The sequence below is a fragment of the Apodemus sylvaticus genome, chromosome 17 (genome assembly GCF_947179515.1).
Source record: "Apodemus sylvaticus chromosome 17, mApoSyl1.1, whole genome shotgun sequence".
Lineage (NCBI taxonomy): Eukaryota > Metazoa > Chordata > Mammalia > Rodentia > Muridae > Apodemus > Apodemus sylvaticus.
The window spans coordinates 61,372,563-61,399,360 of record NC_067488.1 but is presented as its reverse complement, the minus strand read 5'-3'; the positions used below and the strand labels follow the sequence as shown (position 1 = coordinate 61,399,360).

Below are 26,798 nucleotides of genomic sequence, written 5' to 3'. Positions count from 1 at the left end.
GAGGGGGGAGAAAGGCAGAAAGAGACAGAGACAAAGAGACAGAGAGAGACATTGAGAGAGAGGCTAAAAGCGGTAATTTGATATATAGAAAGGCAAAGTGAAGTTAAATGTTTATGGTTGCTTACTGAGACTCTTGAACACCATAGTTTAAAGGTTCTTATATCTTCTCTGTGGCCTCAATAGTATAGTAGGATGTGTTCCTATTCATAGAAATCAAACTGTGGGTCACTCTCATGTTCCCAATAAACAAGAAGCAGAGTTCTAGGGTAAGACATCTGCCCTTTCCCTCTCACCCTAGAAGTTAAAGGGCACCATAACATTCTTTTAAACAATGACGCTAGCTCAAATGATTCGAAGTGGTTTCCTGTTGTTTCAAACCTCCACTGCCATATGACATGAATTCATAAGTCAAGTGGATCAAGAGCAGAGTATATAGGGTAGACCAAGTTAATCAAGAGCAGAGTATATAGGGTAGACCAAATTAATCAAGAGCAGAGTATATAGGGTAGACCAAGTTAATCAAGAGTATATAGAGTACAGTGGAATCAAGAACAGAGTATACATGTAGACCAAGTGAATCAAGAGCAGAGTATATAGGGTAGACCAAGTTAATCAAGAGTAGAGTATATAAGGGAGACCAAGTGAATAGTGAATCAAGAGTAGTGTATATAGGGTAGACCAAGTGAATCAAAAGTATGTAAGGTAGACTATGTGAATCAAGAGTATGTAGAGTAGAGTGGAATCAAGAGCAGAGTATACATGTAGACCAAGTCAATCAAGAGCAGAGTATATAAGGTAGACTAAGGGAATCAAGAGTAGAGTGTATAAGATTAAAATGTTGATAGTTTTCTTCATGAATATTCATTTGTAAGCTGATGTGGTAGCTTATGCCTATAATCTCAGCACTTGGGAGGCTGGACAAGAAGAGTTATAATGAAACATTGAGGCTAGGATAACCCAGAGAAGATTTTTGTCAAAAATAAACAAACCAGACCAAACCAAACCAACCAAACAAACAAACAAAAAACCCAGAAAACAAAGCAAAATAAATTCTAATATGTAAATTTTGTTGCAAAAAAAGTGTTTTTAATTTGGAACTAGCAACACATACAAGGTAAACAAAAAAACAAGGATGCCACTCACACATACTGAATTCATACCAAATTGCATTTAGGATGTACTTAGACTGGGATTGTTCTTGTACCTAGACTGGGGCTTTGCTAAATACAGCTAAATAGAACTCAGGTTTCCATTGAGTGGCATCAAAATGGAAATGGCAAGCCAGTCCAGGTGCCCACCCGGATGCCAGCCCAGGTGCCAGGCCAGGTGACCATTCTGTTCATTTAGACTTGAGTTCTCTGGTCTCCAAAAAATAACCAATACATGTCATGCATAGCTTTTGTTTGTTTTTACAAGCAGACAGAGACACAACTTAGAATGGGATTAACTATGTTGTCATTCTGCTGTATTTCTGAAGTGGCACTTGTGTCATTAAATGTCGTTTTTGGGTAGGCAGAATGGGTGCCCCTTCCCTCTAATAGGAGGCTCCTTTCTGGCCTAATATTCTGAGTGTTCCCCAAATTGGCTGGTTGACTTGTGTTCATCAGAGGCTGTGTGGACACAGACCATTAAGCTGTTCTTGGTGGTCATGACTATAGTCACGGCAAGTTAAAGTCAGAGCAGCATTTTCTGGAAGTAGCTGAATTCTGTTCTCATAACATTCTTGAGGGTGCAGATCCTCCCTTCATGATCAAGAGTCCTGCTTGTCCTCTGTTCCCTGAGCTGTGCTGAGGCTCAGGTCAGCTACAGGAAGGTCAAAGGACAAATTGAAGGAGTCAGTTATGTCTTTCACCATTTGGACCCTAGGGGGTTGAACCCATGTAATCCAGTTTGGTAGAAAGTACCCTTAACCTCCTCAGCCATCTCAGCTGCCCCCAAGCACATGGTGATGATAAGGCTGACATTGAGGAGAAACAAAATTAATTTTGATACTAAATAGGTTATATAATCTACGATGTCTGTGTAGAGTTTTGTCTGGATTAGCAAAGGAGTCATAATTCTCTTCTCTTTGGTTCTGCACATTTTTTATGTATACTGTAACTCTAAAAAGTGCCATGGGTTCCTGTTTGATGATTTGTGATTAAACTATTTATACCCACAATAAATAAGCTGTTGAATGTGGCATTCAACATTGCAAAAGAAACAGAGCAAATGACCTGTGCAGTTGTCATTGAGGCGAAGCATCGGAACTCTGGGTCCATTGACAAGAAATAGCAAAGACTTAGAAGAACATGGGGAAGCCTTCTAGGGAAGGTGAGTTTCCAGCAAGGAACACAAAATGGGTTGAGTTCAAAATCAGAGACTTTGCCAGTTTGGCATTTGAGAGGAAATGACGGCGTGGTTTGAGAAATCGGTAACTTTGGTTACAAGACTTTACAGCAAATGCCAATCATTCTTGTTTTGTGATTTCACAGACAACTGTGAGTTACTGAAGATTTTGTAACCAGGAAATTACTTGCTTAGATATTCCTTAGAAACACATATTTTCCCAGGGGGGTTTTCTGCTCCTGTCACTGGAAGAGTTATCTCAGAAGTCACGTATTCTATTCCTTCATCTTGGCTCCTAGGAAGCTGACATGTCTAGAATCTGGGAAAAGACAGACCTTAAGTCCTTGTACACCTAGACAATTGTCCTAGCCAATACCAGTGGCCCTGATAAGTTACCATTTGTCTTTATTTTCCTATAGGGTGGTTTTCTGGAATGTCAGTCAGCATTATTGACTCATAATTGTAGTAATTATTTCTTGAGACATTATCTTTATAGAAAAGAAGCATGCCTTCCTAAAATTTGCATTCTTCCTCTTGTTGTGTCAAAGTCGACAGTAGCTGATATTTTGGCTTTTGCTCAGAGGTTGGGACCCAGGCCAGGGACTCCTTTGGTCACTACATATTCATCCTTAGAACAGTGTAAACTGCTCTGATGGTGACTAAATGGTGGCCCACTCTCCATCTGAACAGCTTCATCTGCTTCTCAGGTAGAGATTAGCAGCATCTTGTGACTAATGATCAATGACTTCTAAGCCATGTCAATATCTTTTTATAGTTAAAGGATAATGGAAACTTAATGAAGGCTTCCTGGTACATTAACTTCCTATGAGAAATATACATAAGAAATGCATGTTCAGCACCTGAGTGACTCCGGCTGAGTTTTATAGGCATCCCTGACTTAACAATTCAGTTCTGCAAAAACACTGAGCCTCTAAAAGCCCTGTGTTAAGCACCTCTGTGAAATATAGAAATTATATAGATGAAGTAGATATTTTCCTCAAGGAGTCTCTAATATAGTTATCAATTTATTTGTTTTTAATACCAAATATAGAAAAAAAAGGGCTACTTTAACACCCACCAACTAGGAGAAAAGGCAGGCTTCACACTCATATAGGCTGAATACAGTCAGTGTTGTAGCCCTTAAACTCATGGAAGCTAGTTCAATGTGAGGCTTATTCTTAAATGTGAACATGGTCGCAAAACACCGTTCTAGGGGGCCAGGGCTGTAATGAGGGAGGGGGCCAGTATGAGAGAAACAGGTCTCACTGTGAGTAAAGAGCTTGCCACATTTTCTTTTTCTTTTTGGTTTTTTCGAGACAGGGTTTCTCTGCATAGTCCTGGCTATCCTGGAACTCACTCTGTAGACCAGGCTGGCCTTGAACTCAGAAATCCACCTACCTCTGCCTCCCGAGTGCAGGGATTAAAGGTGTGTGCCACCACTGCCCAGCCACATTTTCTGTAATAATGCAAAATACCCATGAAAAGTATGAGAGTCCCAGACAACAGTATGGATTTTTGAAAGATACCCCATTATTTATTCTCTTTAGAGCTTTGGGGAAACAACGTAAGTAAGTAGGCAGCATTTTAATTGTATTTGAAAATAGGATTTCTAAGGTGGAGAAGGGAAACATAGTAATCACAATCAGACTTTTCAAAAAACGGCTGTTATATGAGCAAGGTCTGGCTAGTACCTGTGAATGATGTAGAAACGCATCACCATGGATTCTTGTGTGACAGAGGATGCCAGGAAGTGGCTCGTTGTGCTCCACAATGGCTGTCCCATGCAGTGGATGGCATAAGTAGGCACACTGATTCTCTACAACCCTGATCAGATGACCAGGTCCTTTAAATAGTCCTGGCCCAATCTTTCCATAGGGAAGCTCTGTAGAGCAATACCTATTGTCAGGTGAAGCAACTGCTCTGCAGAAGACAGCTACAGAAGTCAGAGAGCCCCATCTATATGAACCACTTGAAATGCCAATGGATCCACAATGACATGGGACTGTCCCTTAGCCAAGACTATAGAACTGCCTACTCTGTTGATGAGTAGCACATCTTCCTGAACTGATTCCATTAGATATATGTGTAACTATGTGACTCAACACTGCTCTGCTTTCTCCTTTCTTCTCATAAAGAATAGCGTACCAGTGATGGACATAGGATGAATCAATCTCTCTCTTACACACACACACACACACACACACACACACACACACACACAAGTAAACACTTTTATGAGATCATGAGTGGCATATTACTTGTTCATTAACTTTAAACTTTTATGACACAACGACATATGTCAAAATTTAAATTCAGACACTAGAGAGAAGGCTCAATGATTAAAGGCATGATGGCTCCTTCAGAGAACCTTGGTTCCGTTCCTAGTACCCAAATGATGGCTCACAGCCATCTGTAACTCTGATTTCCCTCCTCTGGCCTCCATGGGCACTGAACACACTTGTTGCACAAATATCCATGAGTGTAAGATACTCACACATACCAAGAATAAAAAATATTAAAAACTAAATGTATTGATAAAGTTTGGAAGTACTCCAGATTGCCATCTGCCCACTGTCTTTTGCAGGTAGGTGGGTTTATAAGATTAGTGTAGATTGATCACCTGCTTTAAATTTTTCTCTAATCGTAAAATACAAGTGAAGTTATCTTCACTCTAGATAAGTGGTCTTCAAAATTCCTAATGCTTCAACCCTTAAATACAGTCCCTCATGTTGTGGTGACCTTCTCTGCCCCACCATAGAATTATTTCATTGTTATTTTATAACTGTATATTTGCTACTGTTATGAATTGTAATGCAAATATCTGTGTTTTCTGATAGTCTTAAGATACCCGCTTTGGGGTTGTGACCTCCCAAATTGAAAACCTTTCCTCTGGATTGTTTTATTAAAGTTGAAAAGGGATAAGATGTTTGGTTAAAGAACTGCTTCTCTATTGAGTTTCATCTTCAGTACATGAAAAGCAGCAAACTAGGAAACTCAAGAATAGTTGAAAGTGTTTACTTTCATCGTTGGGGAATTCTAACCCAAAAAGTGTGTGTGATTTGCAGCACCACAGACAGTAGTAAGCAGGTCATTTCCTTGTTCTTAATTCTGACTTAGATATTTTAACACCAGGGTATTTATTGAATCCCTGAATAAAGTTCTTGTCAAGGCTGCAGCTAATTTATAAACAACAACAACAGAAAAGTCAGCAGTAAAAACATGTGCAAGGCAGGCTATGTTTATGATCTTCTGACAGAAAATGTATAAATAAGGAAAATTTACTACTTGCTCACCAGAGCCTAATGAAGCAAAGCTAAGATCTCACGCATCCCATCCGTCAGGCTAAGAACACCACCCATTTCCCAATTATGGGAAGAATAGAACTGTTTTAAGTCGCATCGTCTGGAACAAAGGCCATTTTATTTTTTTCCTTCCCTTCAGTCAAAACAGCAAGACTGTAATTGTTCCAGAAGTTTCCATTTTTCTTAAACTAATGTTAATTTAATGGGTGACTTTCCCCAGCATCTCAAAATGTAGGGGGTGCAGAGCTATACTGGCCCCCTCCCAAATCAATCTGCTTCATGAATTGTGGTGTGTGAACTACAGTTAATTGATGTGTGTTGCAAGGCAAAATGATTTATAGTGTCTAATAAGCATTCAGATTCAGAGTCTCGTTCATAGCAGCCTTCTGGAATAGCAGAGTCCTGTAGTGCAGAAGTCTATTCACGGAAGCTACTAAAAACTCTGTATCCACTGGCCATGGAATCTGATCCAGCCCTAGGCAGGATGAAGCACCAGGCAGCAGAAATACTGCAATGGCTGAGTCTGGTAGCGGCTGGCTGAAAGGTTGCCCTCTGTGAGAGGGCTGAAATACATCCCAGACTTTAAACCAAGGCATGCTTCCAATTTCTGAATGTTCATTTCTATTTCTGAAAACTGTATTACTCTGTTCGCCAAAAGAGGCATATGGACTTTCAACAGCTCTCCATGTTGCACATTTCTAACTTACATGTAAAAAAAAAAAAAAAAAAAAAAAGAAAGAAAGAAAGAAAAAAAAGGAAGCATAAAAAGACTGCGTCAGCTTGGAGCAGATGTTCAGGTCCCTTTGCAGCTTCCTTTCCAAGCCATCGCCCTGCCCCCATTCTCATTTTTCTTGCTTAGATACAGGGATTTTCTGTGAATCTGATATATTTCTTAGCATCCTAAGGAGTATTTACCAGAGGGTGCCCTGGATACCCGGGTTTATCTTCTGTAGCTTTCCGGATTACTCCAGACAACTCTGCTTTGTATCTTTGAAGCGCCTTGTGTAACTTGAATGAAAATCAAGATAGTTCTATTCCTAAAACCCAGTGTGAAAATCATCTGCCCTTCCTTGCTCATCAAGGAAGTACACACTTCCAGAGGAGCTCATCCATGGCTATGTGCATGTGCACATGCAAGTGAACATGTGTGTGTGTGCTCATGCATGTATAGGCCAAAGGTCAATGTTGGCCTCAGTCCTGCTTGAGACAAAGTCTTTCAATGAATTTGGAGTTCACTGATTCAACTAGACTGATTGGCCAACAAGTTCTAGGGATCTGCCTGCATCCCCAAGCCAAGATTTTACATTTTAGGGATCTGAACTTAGGTCCCCATGCTTGCAAAGTAGACACTTTTCTTATAAGCCATTGCCTAATCCTTAACCTGTTGTTACTGCTATTGTTACTTTTGTAGAATATCTGATATTGGTTAATTACTACAGATAAGAGGTTCATTTATCTCATAGCTTTGGAGACCTGATCAAGGCACACCCCTCTGTTCTGATCCTTTCCTTGGCTGCATCAGAACAAGCCAAAGAGGCAGAGGAGGAATCAGCCATGTGCAGAAGGGCTGCAGGATGCAGCGTGGCCTTGCCCTGACAACGCAATCTCACAAGAACTCCTTCTCCACTAGACCCTCATAAATCACTTCTGAGGGTGGCCTGTGACATGATCCATTCTATCAGGCCCACCTCATAAAGTTCCTCCATCTCTCCACCCTGGAAACGAAGTTTTGAACACAGTACGCTTTGGGGGGGCATGCTGCAGCCACTCATAAATCATAGTGCTTCAAAATATGCCATCAAGCATCACACTTTAGGGAAATGAAAACTCCGGGTCTTCAAGCTGCCTCACATGTTGCTACTGGACGGATGTTCAGAGGACACTGGACTACACTATTTCTCCTGGTTCCCCGTCCTTCCTCTACCGCCATTCTCCTCTCTGTCCAACTCGGCAGTCAATTGCATTTTGTCTCAAGTATAACGACATACTCTAAAGATAAGTCCCCACAGAGTCTCACTCAGGCCTTGAGCCCCATGGTCTTATCTCCATTCCCTGCAGCTAGAAAAAATCAGTACATGTAGGTGTGTAACTGGATGGCCACTGCCACACAGGGGGTAAATTTATTTCCTGGGTTACTGAAAAGTTACTGACTATTTTTGGGTATTTATAACTGCTATATTCAAAACTCATAAATTAAAGCAGTTTATTTTCATTTGAAAGAAATACCATGGTATTTCAGGAAAATCAAAATAATCATGGACCTTGAGTTCCTAGAAATTAGTTATAAATATATGAATCAAGTGGGTAGAGGAACCTAACCCTTTTCTCTCTTTGGCTAAAATCAGGAAGGAGAGAACATGTTATTCACCACCTTGGCTTGAACAGGTATCTGTTAAGTCAGAGTGTGCAAGGGGGGGGACAGGGGGTAAGTGTTTATTTTCACATCTACTAGAAGGGCTGAACTAATAGCATCTTTACAACTTGGGAAACAGCCCATGTGGTCAGTAATTGCCCATCACACTTGAAAACATTGTAACTAGTAGACACTGGAGGAAGGTGTAGTCTCTACTTGGGAGAGCTCATTTTCCCAGGTCAGATTTTGAGGTGCACAGCTTGCATATTACACATTGATGAAGGAGGACCACAATCAGCAGCACACACTTCATGACATATGCAGATTAGCCAAGCTCCATCCTTCTTGAAGCACCTTCCTGTGAGTTGGCTTTGGCCCCAGAGAGGACTATAAGAATTAAAAGAGAGAAAAGCAACCTGTTCACAGGAGAATAATTAGACAAAGATCCACCAAAGAACACGAGACCATATTCTGTATAATCAGATCCAAAGGGCTTCACACAGCTAAAAGCTCATCTGTATTCAAAAGAAAGGACTGCTCTGTACTTGGCTCTGATTGGCACAAATGCCACCCTTTCCTTACACAGTGTCTTGCTCTGCCTTTTCCTTTGGCTTTTACATTCAGTGCGTTAAAAAGTAACAATTTTAATTCGCTGTTTTCTCTCTCTCTCTCACTCTCTCTCTCTCTCTCTCTCTCTCTCTCTCTCTTTCTCTCTCTCTCTCCCTCCCTCCCTCTCTCTCTCTTTCTCTCTCTCTTCCTCTCTATCTCTCTCTCCCTCCTTCCCTCCCTCCCCACAATGTCTTACTTTGTTAACTTATTATTGACTCAATTGACATTTAATTTCTTAATCGCCTGATGTCAGGAACTCTTCCACACATAGTGTCTTCACTGATTCCTTTTGCTATTTCGTTGTTATCAAAAGAACCAAGAGATTGAGTCACTACTAGCTGGATGGTTAGGGATAGTTCTTCCGTCTACCTTCAGCTGGTTTTGGTCTTTATAAAATGGGGACATGCCCTCCTTGTCCCTCTCAGATGAGATCATCCGGGAAATGTAGCATAGGGAAAAATTTTGGAAAGGCTTTGCAATAGCTAAAGACACAATCATTAATTTCCTTATAAACTTTTAATATATCCCGGATAATAATGAAGTCAACTGGTATAGGGAAGAGAGTAGTTGGTTCCAATTCATGTAATACAGGGAGGCTTTCGGAGAACAGCATTGTCTGGGCAGGCATAAGTGCTACTGTTCTGCAGATATGGGCATCCTAACACTAAAGACTCTGGGGCAAAGAAACTAGACATGCAAGACGATGCCAGTAAGGGCAAAATGGGATTGAAGTGTAGAAAATGGAAACAAGGAGAGTGGGGACAGATGGGGGGCCGGATGGGCTGTGAGAAAGCGCAGCTTCAGTAAACCAAAGGAAAGTAGAGGAGATGTGAGAGAGGGCGATCTGTAAAAGAAACGCTGCAGGCTTTGACAGCTTCCACAGAGTAGTGGGGTAGGAGAGGTGAAGGATTCCGCTGGGGAGAGAGTGGGCCCTTCAGAACTACAGTGGATAGCCAAGGAAAACAGTACTCTTCCATCCAAATGAAATGAGCCCCGGGAGTCCACAGTACACATATCTTGGTACCTATACCGAATACATACGAAACAATATGAGTCAACAAACACATGTTAGAGGGAGAATGCACAGAGTTGTGGAGGGATAGCATGCATGAAGATTCTTCAGGTTAGTGGGTGTGACTGGTGGACAGAACCCTGACACCACACTTGTGCTTAAAGAAGACAATGCTAGCTGCTATTCCTGCCCTGCTCTTAGGATGCTGTTGCTATTATCCTGTTTCCTTTTGCTTTGATGAGACAAATGAAAGTAAACCTGACTTTCTGGCAATGGCCCAAAAGGGTGGTCGCCTTTTTTCCTGAGGTCTGGCGTCAAAGTGCTCCCCTATGTAAACTTTATGAAGTCATGCTTTGTCTCCTGCTAGGACTTCTGTCTTTTGTGTTCTATAAATTATAAAGGGAAAATGATTGTCTTTTCTGTAGAATTCAAAGTCCAGATTGTCTATTAACCTGTTGTCTAATCTAGTTCTCCTAGTGTCTTAAACTCCTTTTATTTTTGTGCAGCATTTAAAATAATTATATTTTCTTTCATCCTGTAAAGATACATCTCATACTTTTTGAAATTTTAGTCTAAGAGATAACTTTAAATGCTGAGAATAAGAAAGCTGGAACGTATCGTTTGGATAGGACTGCGTGTAACTCCTTAGGAATGTGCAGACCTGCATGGTTCAGCGTGCTACCCTTTGGCCGCAGGCAGCTATGGCAATTTCAAATGACTAGAATTAGCCAAATCATAAATACATGTCCTCAGATCCATGTGCCACATTGCAACTACTGAGGAGCCCTCTGTCGTATTTGAATGCACAGATACTGACTGCTAATTTGACTACAAAAAGGTATAGCATGCAGGGCTGTCCAATGCCATTGTTTTATATAAGTGAAAGGACTTGCCTTGAGCCTGGTGGTTTTCAATTGCCTCAATCAGTCCAAGTGTTTGTATGGCATATCATCATTAATACTGCTGAAAATGAGGACCAGCCAGGCTAAGGCAATTTAACAGCTGTTCACAGATACACCCTATGGTCAAAGCCCAACAATAGCTTCTGTCATCCTTGTGACCAAGGTCAATAGGGGAGAATGTCTTTTACTTTCCTGCCCTCAGTCCCAAGAGGCCATATTATCCTCTGCACTGAAATTATCCCATAGGCCCCTGGCAGCCAGATTCCCTCAAGGGAATTCACTCCAATCTATTTTGTGGGTTTTTTTTGTTCAAGTTTATTTCTGCTTGAACTATGCAAACAGCACTACACATGCGCATGCGTGCACATACTTTAAAGTACGTGACTCTATTGCATCATTGCAATAGATGGAAGTCCTCATTGCTACTTTAAGGAAAGGCACAAGGACCTCATGGGGAAGAGAGGGGCAGAGGCCAAAGCCCATTGCTGCTGCTACCGTGCAGGATTCACTGTCCCATAAAATAACATGATTAAACAAATGCTTTGCACATTTCAGAAATAGCTCGCTGTTCTGCGATTTGTCGAACACAAATACAATATTCAACAGATCCAAGAAAAACCTCGGAAGACGAGGCCTTCCAAAATCACTATAGTTTTGGCTTCAGTTTACAATAATGGTCATTTCAATTATCAGCTATCACAGAACATAAAATGAGCACTTATGATAGCTCTCCGAAGGAGGAGGGGGACCTGAGATGAAGGTTCTTGACCTTGTTGATTCTGTTCCTGGGACTTCTCCAAAATATCCCGACTACAAACAATGGTAGAGCTATTAAATTTGTTGTGCAAAGATCAAATATTCCAGGATGCTGATTTTTAAAGCTAAATAGACCGATGCCCCTGTGAGTTGGAGACTGGTAAACCTGGCTAATTAAAGCACTTAACAAATGGGGAGCCCATCCCCTAAATCTCTTGTTGGTACTAGAAAATCCTCGTTTGCTCTTTCAGAGAGATAATCAATTGGGGCACATTTCCCCCTTCTCTTGTTCTCTCCCATCAGTTTTAATGGGTACAGGACATCAGTCACACGGAATGTAATGGGACAAGAAGATGGATGAGGACATCTGAAGCTACCAGTCACAGGACAGAAACATCCTGACGAGGTGATTGTGGCAGTGCAGAGTTCAACCGTATGGCCTGGACATATTTAAGGAGTGTGACTGTATGGTGGCGTGATGTGGGACGAGGCTCATTCTCCATACACAATCCATCACAATTCCACAGCCCACACCTCTAAAGTCACAGTCCCCAAACACACTCTAGTGATGCTCTCCATATCTGAAGATTATTTAAACCAGCTGCAAAATGGATTTTTTTTTTAAACAAAAGGAGAGGACTCTAACCACAGGACCTGGACCTTCTTCTGTAAGTGACTAAAATCCTTTTGGAATGAACCTTTTAGTATGACCTAGAAATGATGCCCCAGCGTTACACAAATCCTGTATGTCCTGGGGATGCTGGGTGCTAAGATCTCTTCTTCAGACCAAGCACTCTCTTCCCCAGGGCTGGAGCACTGGCTGCTGCCACCTGGCATCTCTGTGATCAGCATGAGGCAGCCACAGGGTTCAAAGCTGAGCCACTGAACTGGACAAGCACATCCAAGAACAGATAAGGCAGCCATGCAGAGGCCTGGCTGCTCTCCCTGCCTGGTGACAGTTATAAGGCCAGCACAGCCTTCGCCTCAGCCTCAGCTCCATTCTCCACTCAGGAGGCTGTCTGTTCAGGCTGACTCCAGTTCTATAATTTTCTTTGCCCAGTCCTCTCCTTTTTTTCTATCTGCTATCTGTTCATCGATACTGTGTGTTATATATTGTTACTGTACTGAACTTGCACAGATGAAAAGATTATTTTATTTACATTTAAAAATTGAAACTTATTATGCAGAATATTTAAAGAGTTTGAGTCTAGTAGGACTTAACTAAAGATACCAACCCATTCTATGAACATCTCCTCTCAGAGCTCCCCTCCCCCCACCATGATGCTATAACTGATTGGATACTATGTATGAATATTGAGACAATGTTTCTGATACAGAAATCATTCCTAAGGCCCCACTAGCCATCTCTCCGTTGCTCGGTGTGCTTTATAAAAGCACTGATTTGGCACAGGATATTAAAAACTAAACCTCTATGAAGCAGATCAGCAGGTGAGTCTACATCTCAAATTAATAATTATTTTTCCCCTCTTTTAGAGTTTTCTGTGGTCTCTGAAACAGATCGCTCCAGCCAGGATGCTGTTAGTACTTCAAAGCTTTCAAAGCGAAGCAACTTCAAAGGGAGGAGCTGGATTTGAAATTATTATTATTTTGGATGTGGCAGAAAAATGACAACTAGGTTTTTGTGGTAGAAAGAGAAGCGGTGACCAGGGAGCAGCCTTTAGCACACCAATGATGACATCACTGGTGCTCAGAGACAGGGTACAGATACTGCCCATGTCTCAGCTGGAAATCTGAGCTTCACCAAGATTATTACATGAGTGCGATCACTATAGGCATGGCAGGCAACATGTCTGTCTACCTACTTCCTTTAAATTCTCTTCTTGTTGCTTTCTCAGAACAGTCAGGAGATCTCAAATTTCTTTTCTGACAGAACTGGGCCTGGTGGCCTTGCTGTCCAGAGACTGCAGACAGTGTGAGAGCCTCCTAAGCCCTTTAGGATCGATGTGCTTTCAACTTAATTTTGACAAGTTTTTACTAATCTGTACCCAAATGGATCCCAGAAGCCAGGACAAAGATATCCATTCTGTGTCAATCACTCTTAGCTATACGTATTAATATGCCCTTGTGTGTGGAGAAACCCATAATATATAAAGAAACCTATAACATTTCTACATTTCTGCTAGTGTGGGACAGAAAATGGCTAACCAGCCAGTGAGTCTGTGCCTATTGAATAAGAGATTATTTTCTGTGTGTTTTTACTCCAAAATTCATATATGAATATATTAAATGGGAATACTGTTCTGACCTACTTTTCAATTATATCAACTAACTTTACTCAATATAATATGATTCAGTGCTGAATAAAACTCAAACTTTAAAAGGCAAATGTTAAAATAATTTTAAAGTTTGGATAAATGCTCCCCCAGACAAGGGCATTGCCTTTGTATGAAGTTCCCATTAATAAAACCATAAAGCACTACCCTCCATCCCCTCCCCCTCCTGATTTTCCTGGGACCAGGGTGAGCCTCTGGTTTGACAAAGTAAATGTGCTTAGTATTTCATTAGTCATTGGATCAGAGTTAATTTTCATGGGATATGAAAGTTAGCCTTGGCATTAAAACCCAAACTTCTACCCTTTGTGAATTTCCCATTTAAAGTTATCTGTGGGTGATGAGTCCTTATACTGAAAATTGTGACTGATGAGCTAACTATTTAAGGTGGATTATCCTTACTGCTCACTATTTAAGGTGGATTATCCTTACTTTCACTATAATCTTCATGGGTTGAAGAGATCCTTGCTATTACGATTGTACCCAGACTAAGTAAAATGATAGTCCACTCTTCTTAGAAAAATGTATTCTTAAATTGGATTATGTTTTACTTAATACCTTTAATTTTTAAAAATAATTTCCATGGCCTACTCTTTGCCTTAATGTCTTAAATGGATACATTAGCAATGAAGAATTTTTCACTTTAGTGTTAGAGTAACTCCGAAACCCAAAGACATCATTGTTAAGGGTCATACAGGCAGTTTACAGTTTATTTTTACATCATTGCTATAAATTCTTGTTCACCTGAAGAGGAGCCTGTTTCAAGATGCATAGTTCAACTATCCAGGCACATTCTACTATTTCATCAATGGTTATACATCATTTAAAATAAAACAAAAATATTAAACTACTCTTACACCAAATATTTTATTCAATTTTACAGTATAGAAGGAAGCCAGAGAAAAATTATGGCAAATGTTAAATCAACAACTGATGCACAGCATAATATTCTTTATTATACATAAATGAGTACAATATTAGGTACTCAGCTTAAATGTTTATCTACACCACAGCAAATTGCCACACAGAGACACTTAAGACCTTTGTTTCTTTTTGTCCTACAGATCCAGTGTTACCCTACTCTGTAGATGTTTGCGCAACATATATTCATAGAGCGGCCAGACAGAGAAGGGCAAAGCCTCATCTCATTTGACTGTGTCGCCTCCATCACAGCATTCTGCTGACAACAGTAAGTCACTTGTTATGGACTCAAGAGACACCTGTTTGGGCACTAGGTTTGACTTTCAAGATGCAGAAAAAGAAGACAGTCTTTAGTCTGCAGAGATCTGAAGGCCATTGCAAACAATGTGTGTACACAGTGGGCCTCTGACACAGTGGCAGAAGTAGTAGTACTCTATATTTCAGAGTTCAGGTACTCCAAGAAGGTTACCTAGCGGAAATGATCCAATGCTCACACCCTGGGGAGTTCTACAACAATGTACATGAAAAGTATTGGTGACACATCTCCTCTTCCTAGACCAGTTCTCAACCTTCCTAATGCTGTGACACTTTAATACAGTTCCTCACGTTGTGGTGACCTTTACCATAAAATTATCTTTCTTGCTACTTGATAACTGTTTTTTTTTGCTACTGTTATGAGTCATAATGTAATTATCTGACAAGAAGGATATCTGATATGCAACCTCTGTGAAAGGGTCTTTTGACCCTTTCATGGGTCTTGAGCCACAGGTTGAGAACTGCACTCCTGGACTACGCATGAATAACTAACCTGCTCCTGTTCAAATGCTGTGGGAAATGGTGACACTGCCACACTGCAGGATAGCTAAGCAGAAAGAGAAATATCTGGCTGTGTTTCCAATTGTGGAGCTCTGTGGAACAGGAGGTCTGAGAAGAACTTACTCTGGGTTGAGTCAGAGAAGACTTCATGGAGTGAACCATGAATAGACTCCCAAGAACTAAGGGCTTTGCTTTTTAAAATGATTTTCAACAGTGTAGGCGAAAGGGATATTGAGTTGAATGACCCGAAGATGGGAAATTTCATTTCATTTACAAATAGGGATTTACAGTTGGATTTGGCTAAAATATGGGCTGTTAGGAGAGAATAAAGAAAGGTCAAGAGATTGAGAAGGATGTATACGCCAGATGGAAATTTATAGAAAGGCAGGTAAGACAATCGATCTTTTGCATTAATAATCTTTCATAGAGGAAAACATTTCATTAAAGCGAGTTAAAGAATTGATGTAATAAGTAATGGGAGATATATATTTTCTAGGGGACCTAGTGTGGATTCTTTGAATGAAAAAGTTACATAGTGTCTCTTATCCTTTCTCTTCTGTCATCATTTCTTTCCCATGTGATAGGGTCTTGCTATAGTGTTCAAACTTGTAGAGGGAGGTGGTGTTTCCCTAATTGGTTCTTGATTGTATCATTAAAAAAGGTGGAAGCCAATTGCTGGGTGGGACTTCCAGGTCCCAGGAGGAAAAGAAGGGATGCAGGGAGCGAAGAGAGATATTTGGGGTAGGTTTTAGAACAAGGAGGACTCTGTAGTCAAGTAGGTCTTGGGGCACCTAAAGTTTGTAGCCTCGCCTCGAGTGGGGGCCCGTGGAGGTTGACGGGAGCTTATTGATAGGATTAGGGCAGGAAATTCTTCACCTAGCCATTGAGTTATCTGGCTAGTTTTAAAATAGTAAAATTCTCTAGTGTTTTCTGTCCATGGCACTAAGATGGGCAGGAAGAGAAAGGGGGAAGCCGGGGCAGTTGTAGCCAGTTTGGCAAAGCTAGCTGTGAGAAACTGGCTAATTGGAAGTAAGGCCAGCCCCAGGCAGGAGGTAGTGTGGGCTGGCGGGAATGTGAGCTCTGAACTAAGCAGAGAGTATCACCTAGGCAAAGGAGCAAGCTTGCTTTATAAAATTACATGCAACGCAAACTGGCATCAAACTCATGATTCCCTGTAGGAGCCTTTCAAGTCCCAGATTATAGACTTTCACCAGCACACTTGACTTCTTCTCTTTTGTCATTCCTTGATCAGATATTTACCAAATGCTCATTGTGTGCCAGATGTTCAAGAGTTGTGGATCAATTCCAAGGAAATGGGACATGTGGTTTTGTAATAACTTCAACATGGACTTTACCATTAGCTAGGTCCTTATGTGAGTTTCAAGGTGTTCCTATTGCTAGTGGTATGACCTTGTCTTGTGGTGACTTTGTGTTTCTGTTTTCTTACCTGTACAATGGGTACAATGTTATCCATCCTCCCCAAGTCATTGTTAGATTGAAATGAGATTAAAAACTATAAGAGATAATATTTGTGGCATACCTGGAATGTGCTATACCTTTTAAGCATATCATTTCATTTCATAATCAACAAAACACTTAAGGTTGATATTCATCTAGTAAATATTGGCTAATGAAGTTATGTAATTCTTAGTGACAGGGTGTTTAACTCTTTATAATAGCTCCCTTTTAAAATTGGGTATTGTACATCTGGAGAGATAGAATTAAGAAAAAAAAGGGCTAATGATATGAAGGATATGGGACAGGTTTTATTGATGATTTTAGAAATGGATACTTTGGAAACACAGCTGCATTACTAGAATTGGAAATGTGAAGACAAATCTACCACCCAGTGGTATCTCAAGCCATGAGTTACAAGAATGAGGTCTACATTTCTGAAGGTGCATGCCCTAGGATAGGTAAGGACAGAGAGTTGTTCACTAAAGATTAACAGATGGAGAAGATTCTGTTCTGGCTGCAGTCCTCAGCCATGAATCCTGAATCTTTCCAGATCATAGATCAATCACAGAACCACAACCCAGGGCCTCTTCTTGATTGCCTAGTGATTTAATTCTGGTGCCTTCCTTCATCATTTAGTAAGATTGATTGAGCACCCGATTAAATGACTTGTGAAGATTCAATATGTGAGAATCTACTTATATAAAATGAATGTACTGAATGCTGATTGCTGTAAAAGGATTTTTTTCACTATCAATTAATCTTTATACTTAATTACTTAACTCTTATAAAGTTAAGAAACTACTATTTGCTAAAGATAGGCAATCATTTGTTACTAGCTAATATGACTGGAAATGAATAATAATTGTACATATGTTAAATAATTATGTAAATCACATAATATATTTTAGAAATATTTTCAATAAAATTTGAAATTGAGGAATTTTCTAATTTAATTATCATACTCACCTGAACAGTCCAGAAGAATGGCACAATATTCTGGCTTTCCTATCAGTTTCATTTTCAGTAACATAGCTCTCCTGTGTGTAACCAAACATGGCCATGTAATTAGAGATGGCTGGCCTCCAGTGTCTAGATCAATTAAATAAGTGGAAGGAATCTAAAGTAATGATGTACATTTTAGTGAAAGGTAATATTTTGATCTTTCCAGCAGGAGAAGACACTTTATTTATTACAGTTATATAAGTCAAATAGAATCATTAAGATATTTATTTTAATTAATATTTTTTGCATCTCTTTATGTGTGTGTGTGTGTGTGTGTGTGTGTGTGTGTATAGGTGAGAGTACAACTTTGGATCCATTCACTTTACCACAAGGGGTTCAAGGGTCAAATGCAGTCATCAGGATTGGTTGCAGCCACCTTTTAATGGATTTTATTGACTTCCAAATTATTTTCATAAAAATCTTTTACAAAACTAACACTGAAGGTTTCTTCGAATGTCTTGGATTAAAGAGCATCTAGGAAAAAAAGCTAAGATCATTTTGTGGTGCAGAGGCACGAACCCAGGGTCTTGGCCATAGCACATAAGCATCTTGCCACTGAGTCACACTCCCCGGCCGCCATGCTCTCATCGCTCTCTGAATGAGATGGCTCACTGTCTGAATTGTAAAAGAAAAAGCAAAGATGACTTTCAATTTTAACAATCATTATTTTAAGTAATTTTGCAATCAAAAGAGGAAAGCTCCACTCGGATGTTAGCAGTAACCCTTTCTTTCATAATCTGTCATAACTGAACTTCTGGGATATACAGCCAGCCTCCTTACCTTGTTTATTTAAGCCATCTGTTCCTGGATTCTTTTTTCACATTTCTATACTAACATGCTCTGTAATCACTAGGCCAGGTGCACATTGAAACAGAATACAATGTGCTCCTTGATAATTGTAACCCTTGAAATGTATGGTGGGGTGGGAGAGAAGTGGTTGACCAGTACAAGTGGGATTGGGCTGCATGGCTGAACTGTGAGGTTGGACCAACAACAGTTGCAGGGGACACTTGAGCTCAAATGACAGTCACAGTGTCCCAGGTCTGACCAAGATGACCAGCCCTTTGTACATTTGATGTTTTCATCAGTCATCTCTGGATGTGTGCTTTCCAGGAAGGGGAATGACCTTGGGGGAGCTGGTTCTCTGTAGCTAAGAAGCCCCTGAAGTGGCCAGCTATGTGGACTCCAAGTAACTGGGGCCAATGGTTCTTCTTGGGAGGGCTTGGGAAGCACATAACAGATACTCCTTTCTCGTTCCCATCTTTCTGATGCACCAGCTGCATTGGTTGCTTTCTAGAACTCCCTCTTCTTAGCTCCTCCCTCATGTCCCATCAGTCTCACCCTACAGGTTCTGTTTCCTGCTCTGCTTTCTTCCCCTTTGCTGTATTTCTCAGCTGTGTCTTCATGACTAATATACAACTCTCCCCTGTTCCCAGTTCTTCTCTCTTGCCTAGGTGCAGATGTCCAACAGTGGTTTATGTCAAGGTTTTGCTTACAGTATTTGCTACTCCTAGGGGGACCATAGCTGAGCCAATGAGTCACATCAACAGCCTTCTTTCCATTTCTACGACTCACTTTACTTCTACTGTTCTCTTTGTCATTGTGAGCACATACAGAGTCTCATAAGCCAGAATCCCATTGGCTTTCCCCTCACCTGGTCTCCAGTTTGCCCTTGTCACATGTTCTTTCTATATTGATGGGGCCTTGGCAAAGGCTTCCTACTTGGTTTTCTTGGTATATTCTTGCTGAAGTATACCATCCACATAGATCATAGCCAACAACTCAATGCTCTTTCTCCCTCCCTCCATCAAAGAAGAAGAGGAAGAAGAAGGAGAAGGAGAAGGAGGAGGAGGAGGAGGAGGAGGAGGAGGAGAAGACGAAGAAGAAGAAGAAGAAGAAGAAGAAGAAGAAGAAGAAGAAGAAGAAGAAGAAGAAGAAGAAGAAGAAGAAGAAGAAAAAGAAGAAAGAAAGAAAGAAAGAAAAAGAAGAATGAAGAAAGAAAGAAAGAAGAAGAAGGAGGAGGAGGAGGAGGAGCAGAGGAAGGGGAGGAAGAGGGGAAGGGGAGAGGGAATGGGAAGAAGGAGGAGGAGAAGAAGAAGAGGAAGAAGAAGGAGAAGGGAGAGGAGTGGGAGGGGGAGGAGGAGGGTAAGAGAAGAAAGAGCACAAAGAGAAGAGGAGACAAGACAAAGGATTAGAACACAGAGGACCCTCTAGTTTGGTCTTACCCACTCTAAAGCCATGCCTAGTGTCCTCTCTCTTTAGACTTCTTTCTTTTAAACACTTGAGAGTTTCCCTGTACCAGTTCCCTTCCAGCCTACATTTGGTCCTGCCATTTCTGTGGACTGCTTCTGTTCTCCCAGATTTATTTTCCTCTGCTTCTCCCCTGTTCCCCGCCTCTGTCATTCTGACATGTTTGCACCCCTCCAGTACCCATCAATGTATCTGTTGGTTTCAGGCTTCCCTTGGAACATTATGTGACACTATGTCGATGTGTCTCCCTCCACTGTCAGACTATGTATTTCTCACAATTAAGGATCTGTGAAACTTTCTTTGTGTTCCCAGTCACAAAGCTAGTCCCTGACATGTATTTAAGAAGCCACTATTTACAGAAAGTTTATTGAATTGAACGGCATATCTAGAGTTCTGTCACCTGCTGGATAATCAGCAAAAGTGAAACATTATTAGAACAGGCCTTTATTTATTCTTCTGGTTGTAAGGACTATACACTTTGTTTATATAAATAGAAGGTTATTAAAGGATTGTATGGGAGAAATGAGATTACTTTGACATCCTAGTATTTACTCTTTGGGCTTTTCTTTGCATATAACCCATCTGTTTGATTTCTTTGGTGTCTCTGATTCAGTCTAAGCATAACACCATGCATCCCTTTTTTCCACAATCCTATTACTAATGATCTGTCTTCCCCACTACATTCATCAGACTGGAAAGCATGCTAAAAGAACCTCCAATCACTTGTACATGGTACTTGCCCTCAATCTAATCAGCTTCCAGATATGTAGCTGTGAACGGGAAGGTTTGATTCTAGAGCTGTGGGTTAGAAAGGTATCACAGCCAGCTTTAATAAGGGTATGCAGGCACCATAGATCTAAGAACACACGGGTACCTGACCTGCCTTCCAGAAACTTCCAATTCATTCATAAATAGGTAATTAATGCCGGGCAGACATAAAGAAGGACAAAGGACAAAGGATCTATAAGGACCCTAACAACCTCAAAGAGAGATAGAATTTCTTTTTTTTTTTTTCCTTTTTTCTTTTTTTGGTTTTTAGAGACAGGTTTTCTTTGTATAGCCCTGGCTGTCCTGGAACTCACTCTGTAGACCAGGCTGGCCTCGAACTCAGAAATCCACCTGCCTCTGTCTCCCAAGTGCTGGGATTAAAGGTGTGTGCCACCACTGCCTGGTGGGATAGAATTTCATTTCGCTGATAATCCCTAAAATTTCTACACCAGAGGAGAAATTTGAATTAGTGACAGAAATAGTGCTGGAGGTAAAAGTGTTAAGCTTCAAGGTCACAAATTGGGAAGCTGATTTAAACTGAATGAAGGGTCTTCAGGAATGGCACTTGGAGAAGAAGTACGGAATAATTGTATCAATTGATAAAGATCTAGAGCCATGAAACATGGCCTAGTGTTTCATAACAGCATAGTGACCAGGGTAGGCCAGCCCACTAATAAATCTTAAAGTGGACATTCTTACTGTGGTGGCAGAGTTAATGAAAGGTGTGGAGATGAGGAGGAGGAGGAGGAAGAGGAGGAGGAAGAGGAGGAGGAGGGAAGAATGTATAGACATACAATTGATGGTGTGAACGAAAACACATCTTTCCAGCCAATGCCTTTCCAGCCAATGGCTCCAAAAGCACAACCAGAGTTTGTAAGCATGGAGAGAGCTGGCAAGAAGTTCTGAGTTGGGTTTAAATAGTCTGAGACAAAATTAGGTATCTGAAGGGCCCCTGACAGCACCCAGAAAATCAGGAGCTACAAAACCATGTGGGTTTGAGAATCCCTGTAGGCAAGGAGAGCTCTTAACATCAATATTGAAATGATTGGGAAAGGAGGCCTGTGAGATGGCTCAGCAGGTCAGGGACTTGTGGTTCTTATGACTAGAGTGGGATCCTCCACACAGAGCAATAATAGTAAGCAGACACACACACACACACACACACTAAACCAACAAACAAATAGAATTTTTAAATGATGTGAAAGGATTATATTATTTGGAGAAATCTCCCTGGACAATGCTTACAACACAGGAAGTGATTGTTAGCAGTACGTTTTACTTCCAGTTTTTTTTTTAAGACAGGCTACTCCACTGCACCCAGACAACCATCAAACTCACAGCAACCCTCCTGCCTCAGCCTCCCAAATTCTTGAGGCACAGGCATCAGCAACCATGCTCAGTGGTACTGGTGTTGCCTTCAGTTCAGGTTATATCCAATCTATGCGGCCGATTCAGGGATGGCGGCTGGTGAGGGATGGACGTCATTGCTGTGCTCAGTAATTCAGATAAATGAAAGAACCCTGTCTCATACAAAAGCAAAAAAATTCAATTCAAAAGAAAATAGGGTCACAACAGTGACTCCACACAGAGACACATATGACCTAACCTCTGGTTTTCTGAGGTTGAAGGTAAGTCTCTGATTTGGCCAGGTAAAAACAGATATTTGTGTTTAAGTGAAATAGACACATTTTGTGGAAAGATCGTGAAGTTTCACATATGTGCTCCTCCCTTTATTACATTGCTTAATAGTACATAGCATGCCATTAATAAGTTTACCGTTTAATCAGCCCAAAAGTTACACACTTAATTTATATGAGCAACAAGGTTAAGATAACCATTAGATTAGACACCAGTGCTCGGTGTCACTCAGAAGAAGAGGCGCTCTTAGGGTCAGAGAAGTCCGACTGGCTTCAGTACCAGGTGGTTGTTCAATCACATTAATACAAAATGAGCAGTTCAGCTTTTGACAATAGAAGGGCATTGTTTGAATTGCCCACTTATTAATTCTTAAGTTAATAAATAACCTGCTTCGCATAAAATAAATCACTGTAGAAGTCACCAGTGTTCCTGGCCCAGGTAAAAGTTATCAGATACACAGCACGGGACACACCCGCGGGGGAAAGGGTTACCCTTATCTGCCCCAGTCATCAATTTACACCCATAGCTTCATAGTAGACCCGGACCAGGCCAAACCCAGCTGAAAATAATTTCCTTGTGGGGACAGTCCATCTCTTCCGCCAAGTGAAAGTCTCAGCTCCTCTGTGAGAGCAAGAAGATATCACCAAAACATAAAGACTATCTACACCTGCCGCCTGAGTCCATCATCCAGGCGGCCTCACTTTCTGTGAGCATGCGCTCCTCTTTTTCTGCAACTTTAACCCTGGTCCACTTGGGCCTGCTTATCAGCTCACGAAATCCAGAGAGGAAATGTGAGAAGTTCAAAACTAAAATGATCCTATGTAAAGAAGCATGCATTTTGCTGACACGTTACAGAGTCACGGCTAATTTTTCATGGTCCTGCCCTCTCCCCCAGTGGACACCTCCCCGCCCACCAGAATTTTCCTCAGTTATTAAAAATAACAAAGAAATAAGGTGCAGGTGATATGGGAGTTCTGAGTATACAAACATACAGTCTGCGAGCAGTCAGGTGTGCATCTCAATGCACTTGTTCAAAATCAGACTCCAGCCTCAGGAAGTTTTTGTAAACTGTTGCCTCTCTACGGGGTGGGGGTGGGGGGAGTGGGGGAGGTCGGAAGTGGGGGAGTCGGGGTGGGGTTGGGGGGTGGGGGTGGGGGAGGTCAGAAGTAGGGGAGTTGGGGTGCGGTTGGGGGGTAGGGAGTAGGGGAGGTCAGAAGTGGGGGAGGTCAGAAGTGGGGGAGGTCGGGTTGGGAGGTGGGGGGGGAGAGGGCAGCTAAGTATCCTCTGGAACACCTGGTTGAGACTGTGCTGACTTTCCTGTGTGCTCTGAGTTGCCTTTCCTCGAATAAAAAACAGAAAATAGTTTGCAGCCCCTCGGTGTATTATATGAGCCTATCACTGCCTCCCTTTGATATCTTATCCATTAACTCAATAAAATAGACGGCAAAGCCGGGACGCGCCGCAGGAGGGTCCCTCTTGGAAAACGCGGGCGAGATCTTTAAGCTGAGGTTTCTTATTTAATAAAAGGCAGTTAAATGGAAGCTAATCCTTCATTTCACCCCTTTATTAAAGCCCATAAGTACTGCAGCTCACGAGGAGAGAGAATAAAATAAAACGGTTGGAGGAGACCAGGCAGAGGCAATACCAAGCTTGGCTTAGCTGTTTGCTCAAGGTTTGGGAGGCACGGGAAGGCAAAACTCACAGAGAGGCATTCTCAAAACCAGTAACAAAGGGCTCCTGCATTTGAGCAAACACTGCTGCTGCCTGACAAATGCGGAAGCCCTGTCCTGCCAGCCAGGATATAAACATCGTATGCCAGGCATAATTGGGGGATGTGAATTCGCCCCCCCCCTCCCGACTCCTGCCACGCGCCACCACACTATGCTTTTTGCATAATTTGGAGTTAGGATTTAAAAACCACCACCAACAGATTGATGAACCCACTTCCCTGGTCCTTGACCACAGAAAACCAAAGCTGGAAGTCAAACTCTAAGAAGCCAAACTAAAGGCGAGTGCTCCACCTGGAGACAGTTTTCTAGAGCCAACAGTAGCAGGCAGGCATCCAGGAGACAGCGACAGCACAGCGTTACTTTAGCTCTTGCACTTAGGCAAGTTTATAGGTTTCTTTTTGCAAAGCAAAGCCAAAGGTATTGCCCCCCAGTGTAATTAACAATGTTAATCTTCTTTTTCCTCTCTCTGGTGATAAAGGAATCATTTTTTATATTTAATTAATGCAGAGGACCATTTTGGAAACTGGCTAATGAGCCTCTGATCACATTACCATGAAAATGTGCATTAACATTGCAACCGAGGAGGCTGTTTCATGTGTAGCAAATCCACTTTGTAATTAGCCCACTGTGAAATGAATCACGCGGGGGTGGGGGTGGGGGGTGGAGGTCTGAGGAAACCAGTAGGCAGTGGGTACTTGGCTACTGCTGGACCATAGACCACCAAAGTCCCAACCTAGTCTTTCGTCAGCAATAATCTCTAAAAGACAAAGTGGTCCTGTCAAATTTGGGGCAGACTAGAAGACAGGGGAAATAAACTTTATTCTGCCAGAAGACAAATTTGCATGTGAGCATTGCTGAAAATAAATAGTAAATCAATAGTACGTAGTAATAATCAGTAAAGTAATAGTTATATTAAAATTGTGGTAGCTAACTATAGAGTCCTCCCTTTTTAAACCAGAAAAGCCTGCAGATACACATTAAAGAAATATTTGGATTTATATGATTTTCCCTAGGTCACACATGCACACAGAAATAAGTGCTTGCTGTTAGTTTGCAGTACTAAAGACATAGAAAATAGAACAAGGAACTGAATAGATGGTAAGAAATCTTGTTTTTCTTTTTTTCTTTTTTGAATTGAAGACATATCATGCATTTTCCTTTATACAAAAATACCAAGTTTTTTTTTCTTAAACCAAAGCAAAAAAAAAAAAAATGTCTCATTAATCAAATAATTTCCTCTGGCTAACCAGATTTGGCAAGAAACTTTTCCTGTCTATTCAAAATAACTGAGATCACAGACCTATTAACTCCCAGTATTTATGCAGACAATGATACAATTGATTTTTCAAATGTCAACATGATCCCAAAACCAGAGAGGTCTCTCAAAAGATTACAGTCCGGGATCTCAGCGCTGCTCCTCTGACTTGACAGACATCTTGGCAGCAGATACACAAAATGCTAAAAGAATCCCACAGGAAGTCATCTGAAGGGGGAGTGGCGAGGAGACTGAAAACTGCCACCCAAACCTCAAATAAAAAGTCCCTAAACAGCAAGCCTGCCCTACGATTCCGAAATGCACTTGAAAGACAGAAATCAAGCAAGCCAGAAATCACTTCCCATCTCAGAAGAACACAAAGCCGAGCTGCTTCGTTGCCACTCGCAGACAGACCTGCACTCACCTGGGAAACTTCGTACAGCAGTTTGTAGTGTTCCTCTCTTTTCTGAAAAGTGCACAAGTTGCAGCCCATTCTAGGAAGCAGAGAGAGAGCACAAATCTTCTAGTTTCCCCAGAACGGAAAGGTGAGTGAGCTGAAAGGGAATCTCCCTCCAGACTTGAGGACTGTTTGTCATCAGTCACTTGGATCCAGAAACAGACACACCGCTGAGAGCAGAAAGCAGAAGCCAGGGTGCATGCTCTCCGCGGTCCCGAAGTATCTTGCACTCAACGATACACACAGAGTTTCCAGTCAGTTCATGGCAACACTCCCCCTGTCTCTGCATCAGTGCACATGACTACACAGATTCCAGCTCATGAATATTAATAGTGCCTCATTGATTATTTATGACAGAACATGTTAGCGGGGTGGGGTGTCATAGCTGCTGCTGATGACAGATGAATATTCACTAATTAAGAAGCAAATGTAGTGTGGTTAAACAAAATTCACTTGTGTCAATACCATCTCTGTTTATTAAGGATAGAGGGGTTGAACGCAGGGCATTTTAAAAGAGCATACATTTAATTTCTCCATTGATATAAGCCTCTTATCTGGTAATAAAAAAATTGAGAAACAGAAATTACTTCATTCACAACTCCGGGTTTTGCAACAAAGACAAGAAATGTTTTCAACAGCATTTAATACAGGGAAGGCAACTAAGAGCAATTATTTAAATTTAGAAAATAAACCCAGAAACAAATGGAAATTATGGATGGTTTGTGTGTGTGTGTGTGGGGGGGGGGTTCATTCAGTTTTAATTTTGACCCAATAGGAATGATTGAGTGGGTTATCTGTAAAGATTAGCACCCAGAAAAAAAAAATACAAGGCATAGTGTCCTATTGCAAATAAAGAACATTCAAGCAAGTGTGAGCAGATGACACTGCAGCGGATAATAAATATTTTAATTAGATAATAAGGGCACGTCCATTAAACAGACATTTGAAGC

General features: G+C 41.3%; 1 protein-coding gene across 1 annotated transcript in view; it reads right to left on the bottom strand.

Moving 5' to 3' along the window:
• The window catches only part of Pdzrn4 (PDZ domain containing ring finger 4), a 153,863-nt gene extending 127,751 nt beyond the window's left edge, over nucleotides 1-26,112 (bottom strand). The window contains exon 1 of the mRNA XM_052161388.1: nucleotides 25,816-26,112. Within this exon, the coding sequence (XP_052017348.1) occupies nucleotides 25,816-25,884 (69 nt within the window). The 5' untranslated portion in view covers nucleotides 25,885-26,112. The remainder of the gene's footprint in view (nucleotides 1-25,815) is intronic.
• Nucleotides 26,113-26,798: the final 686 nt, after the last annotated feature.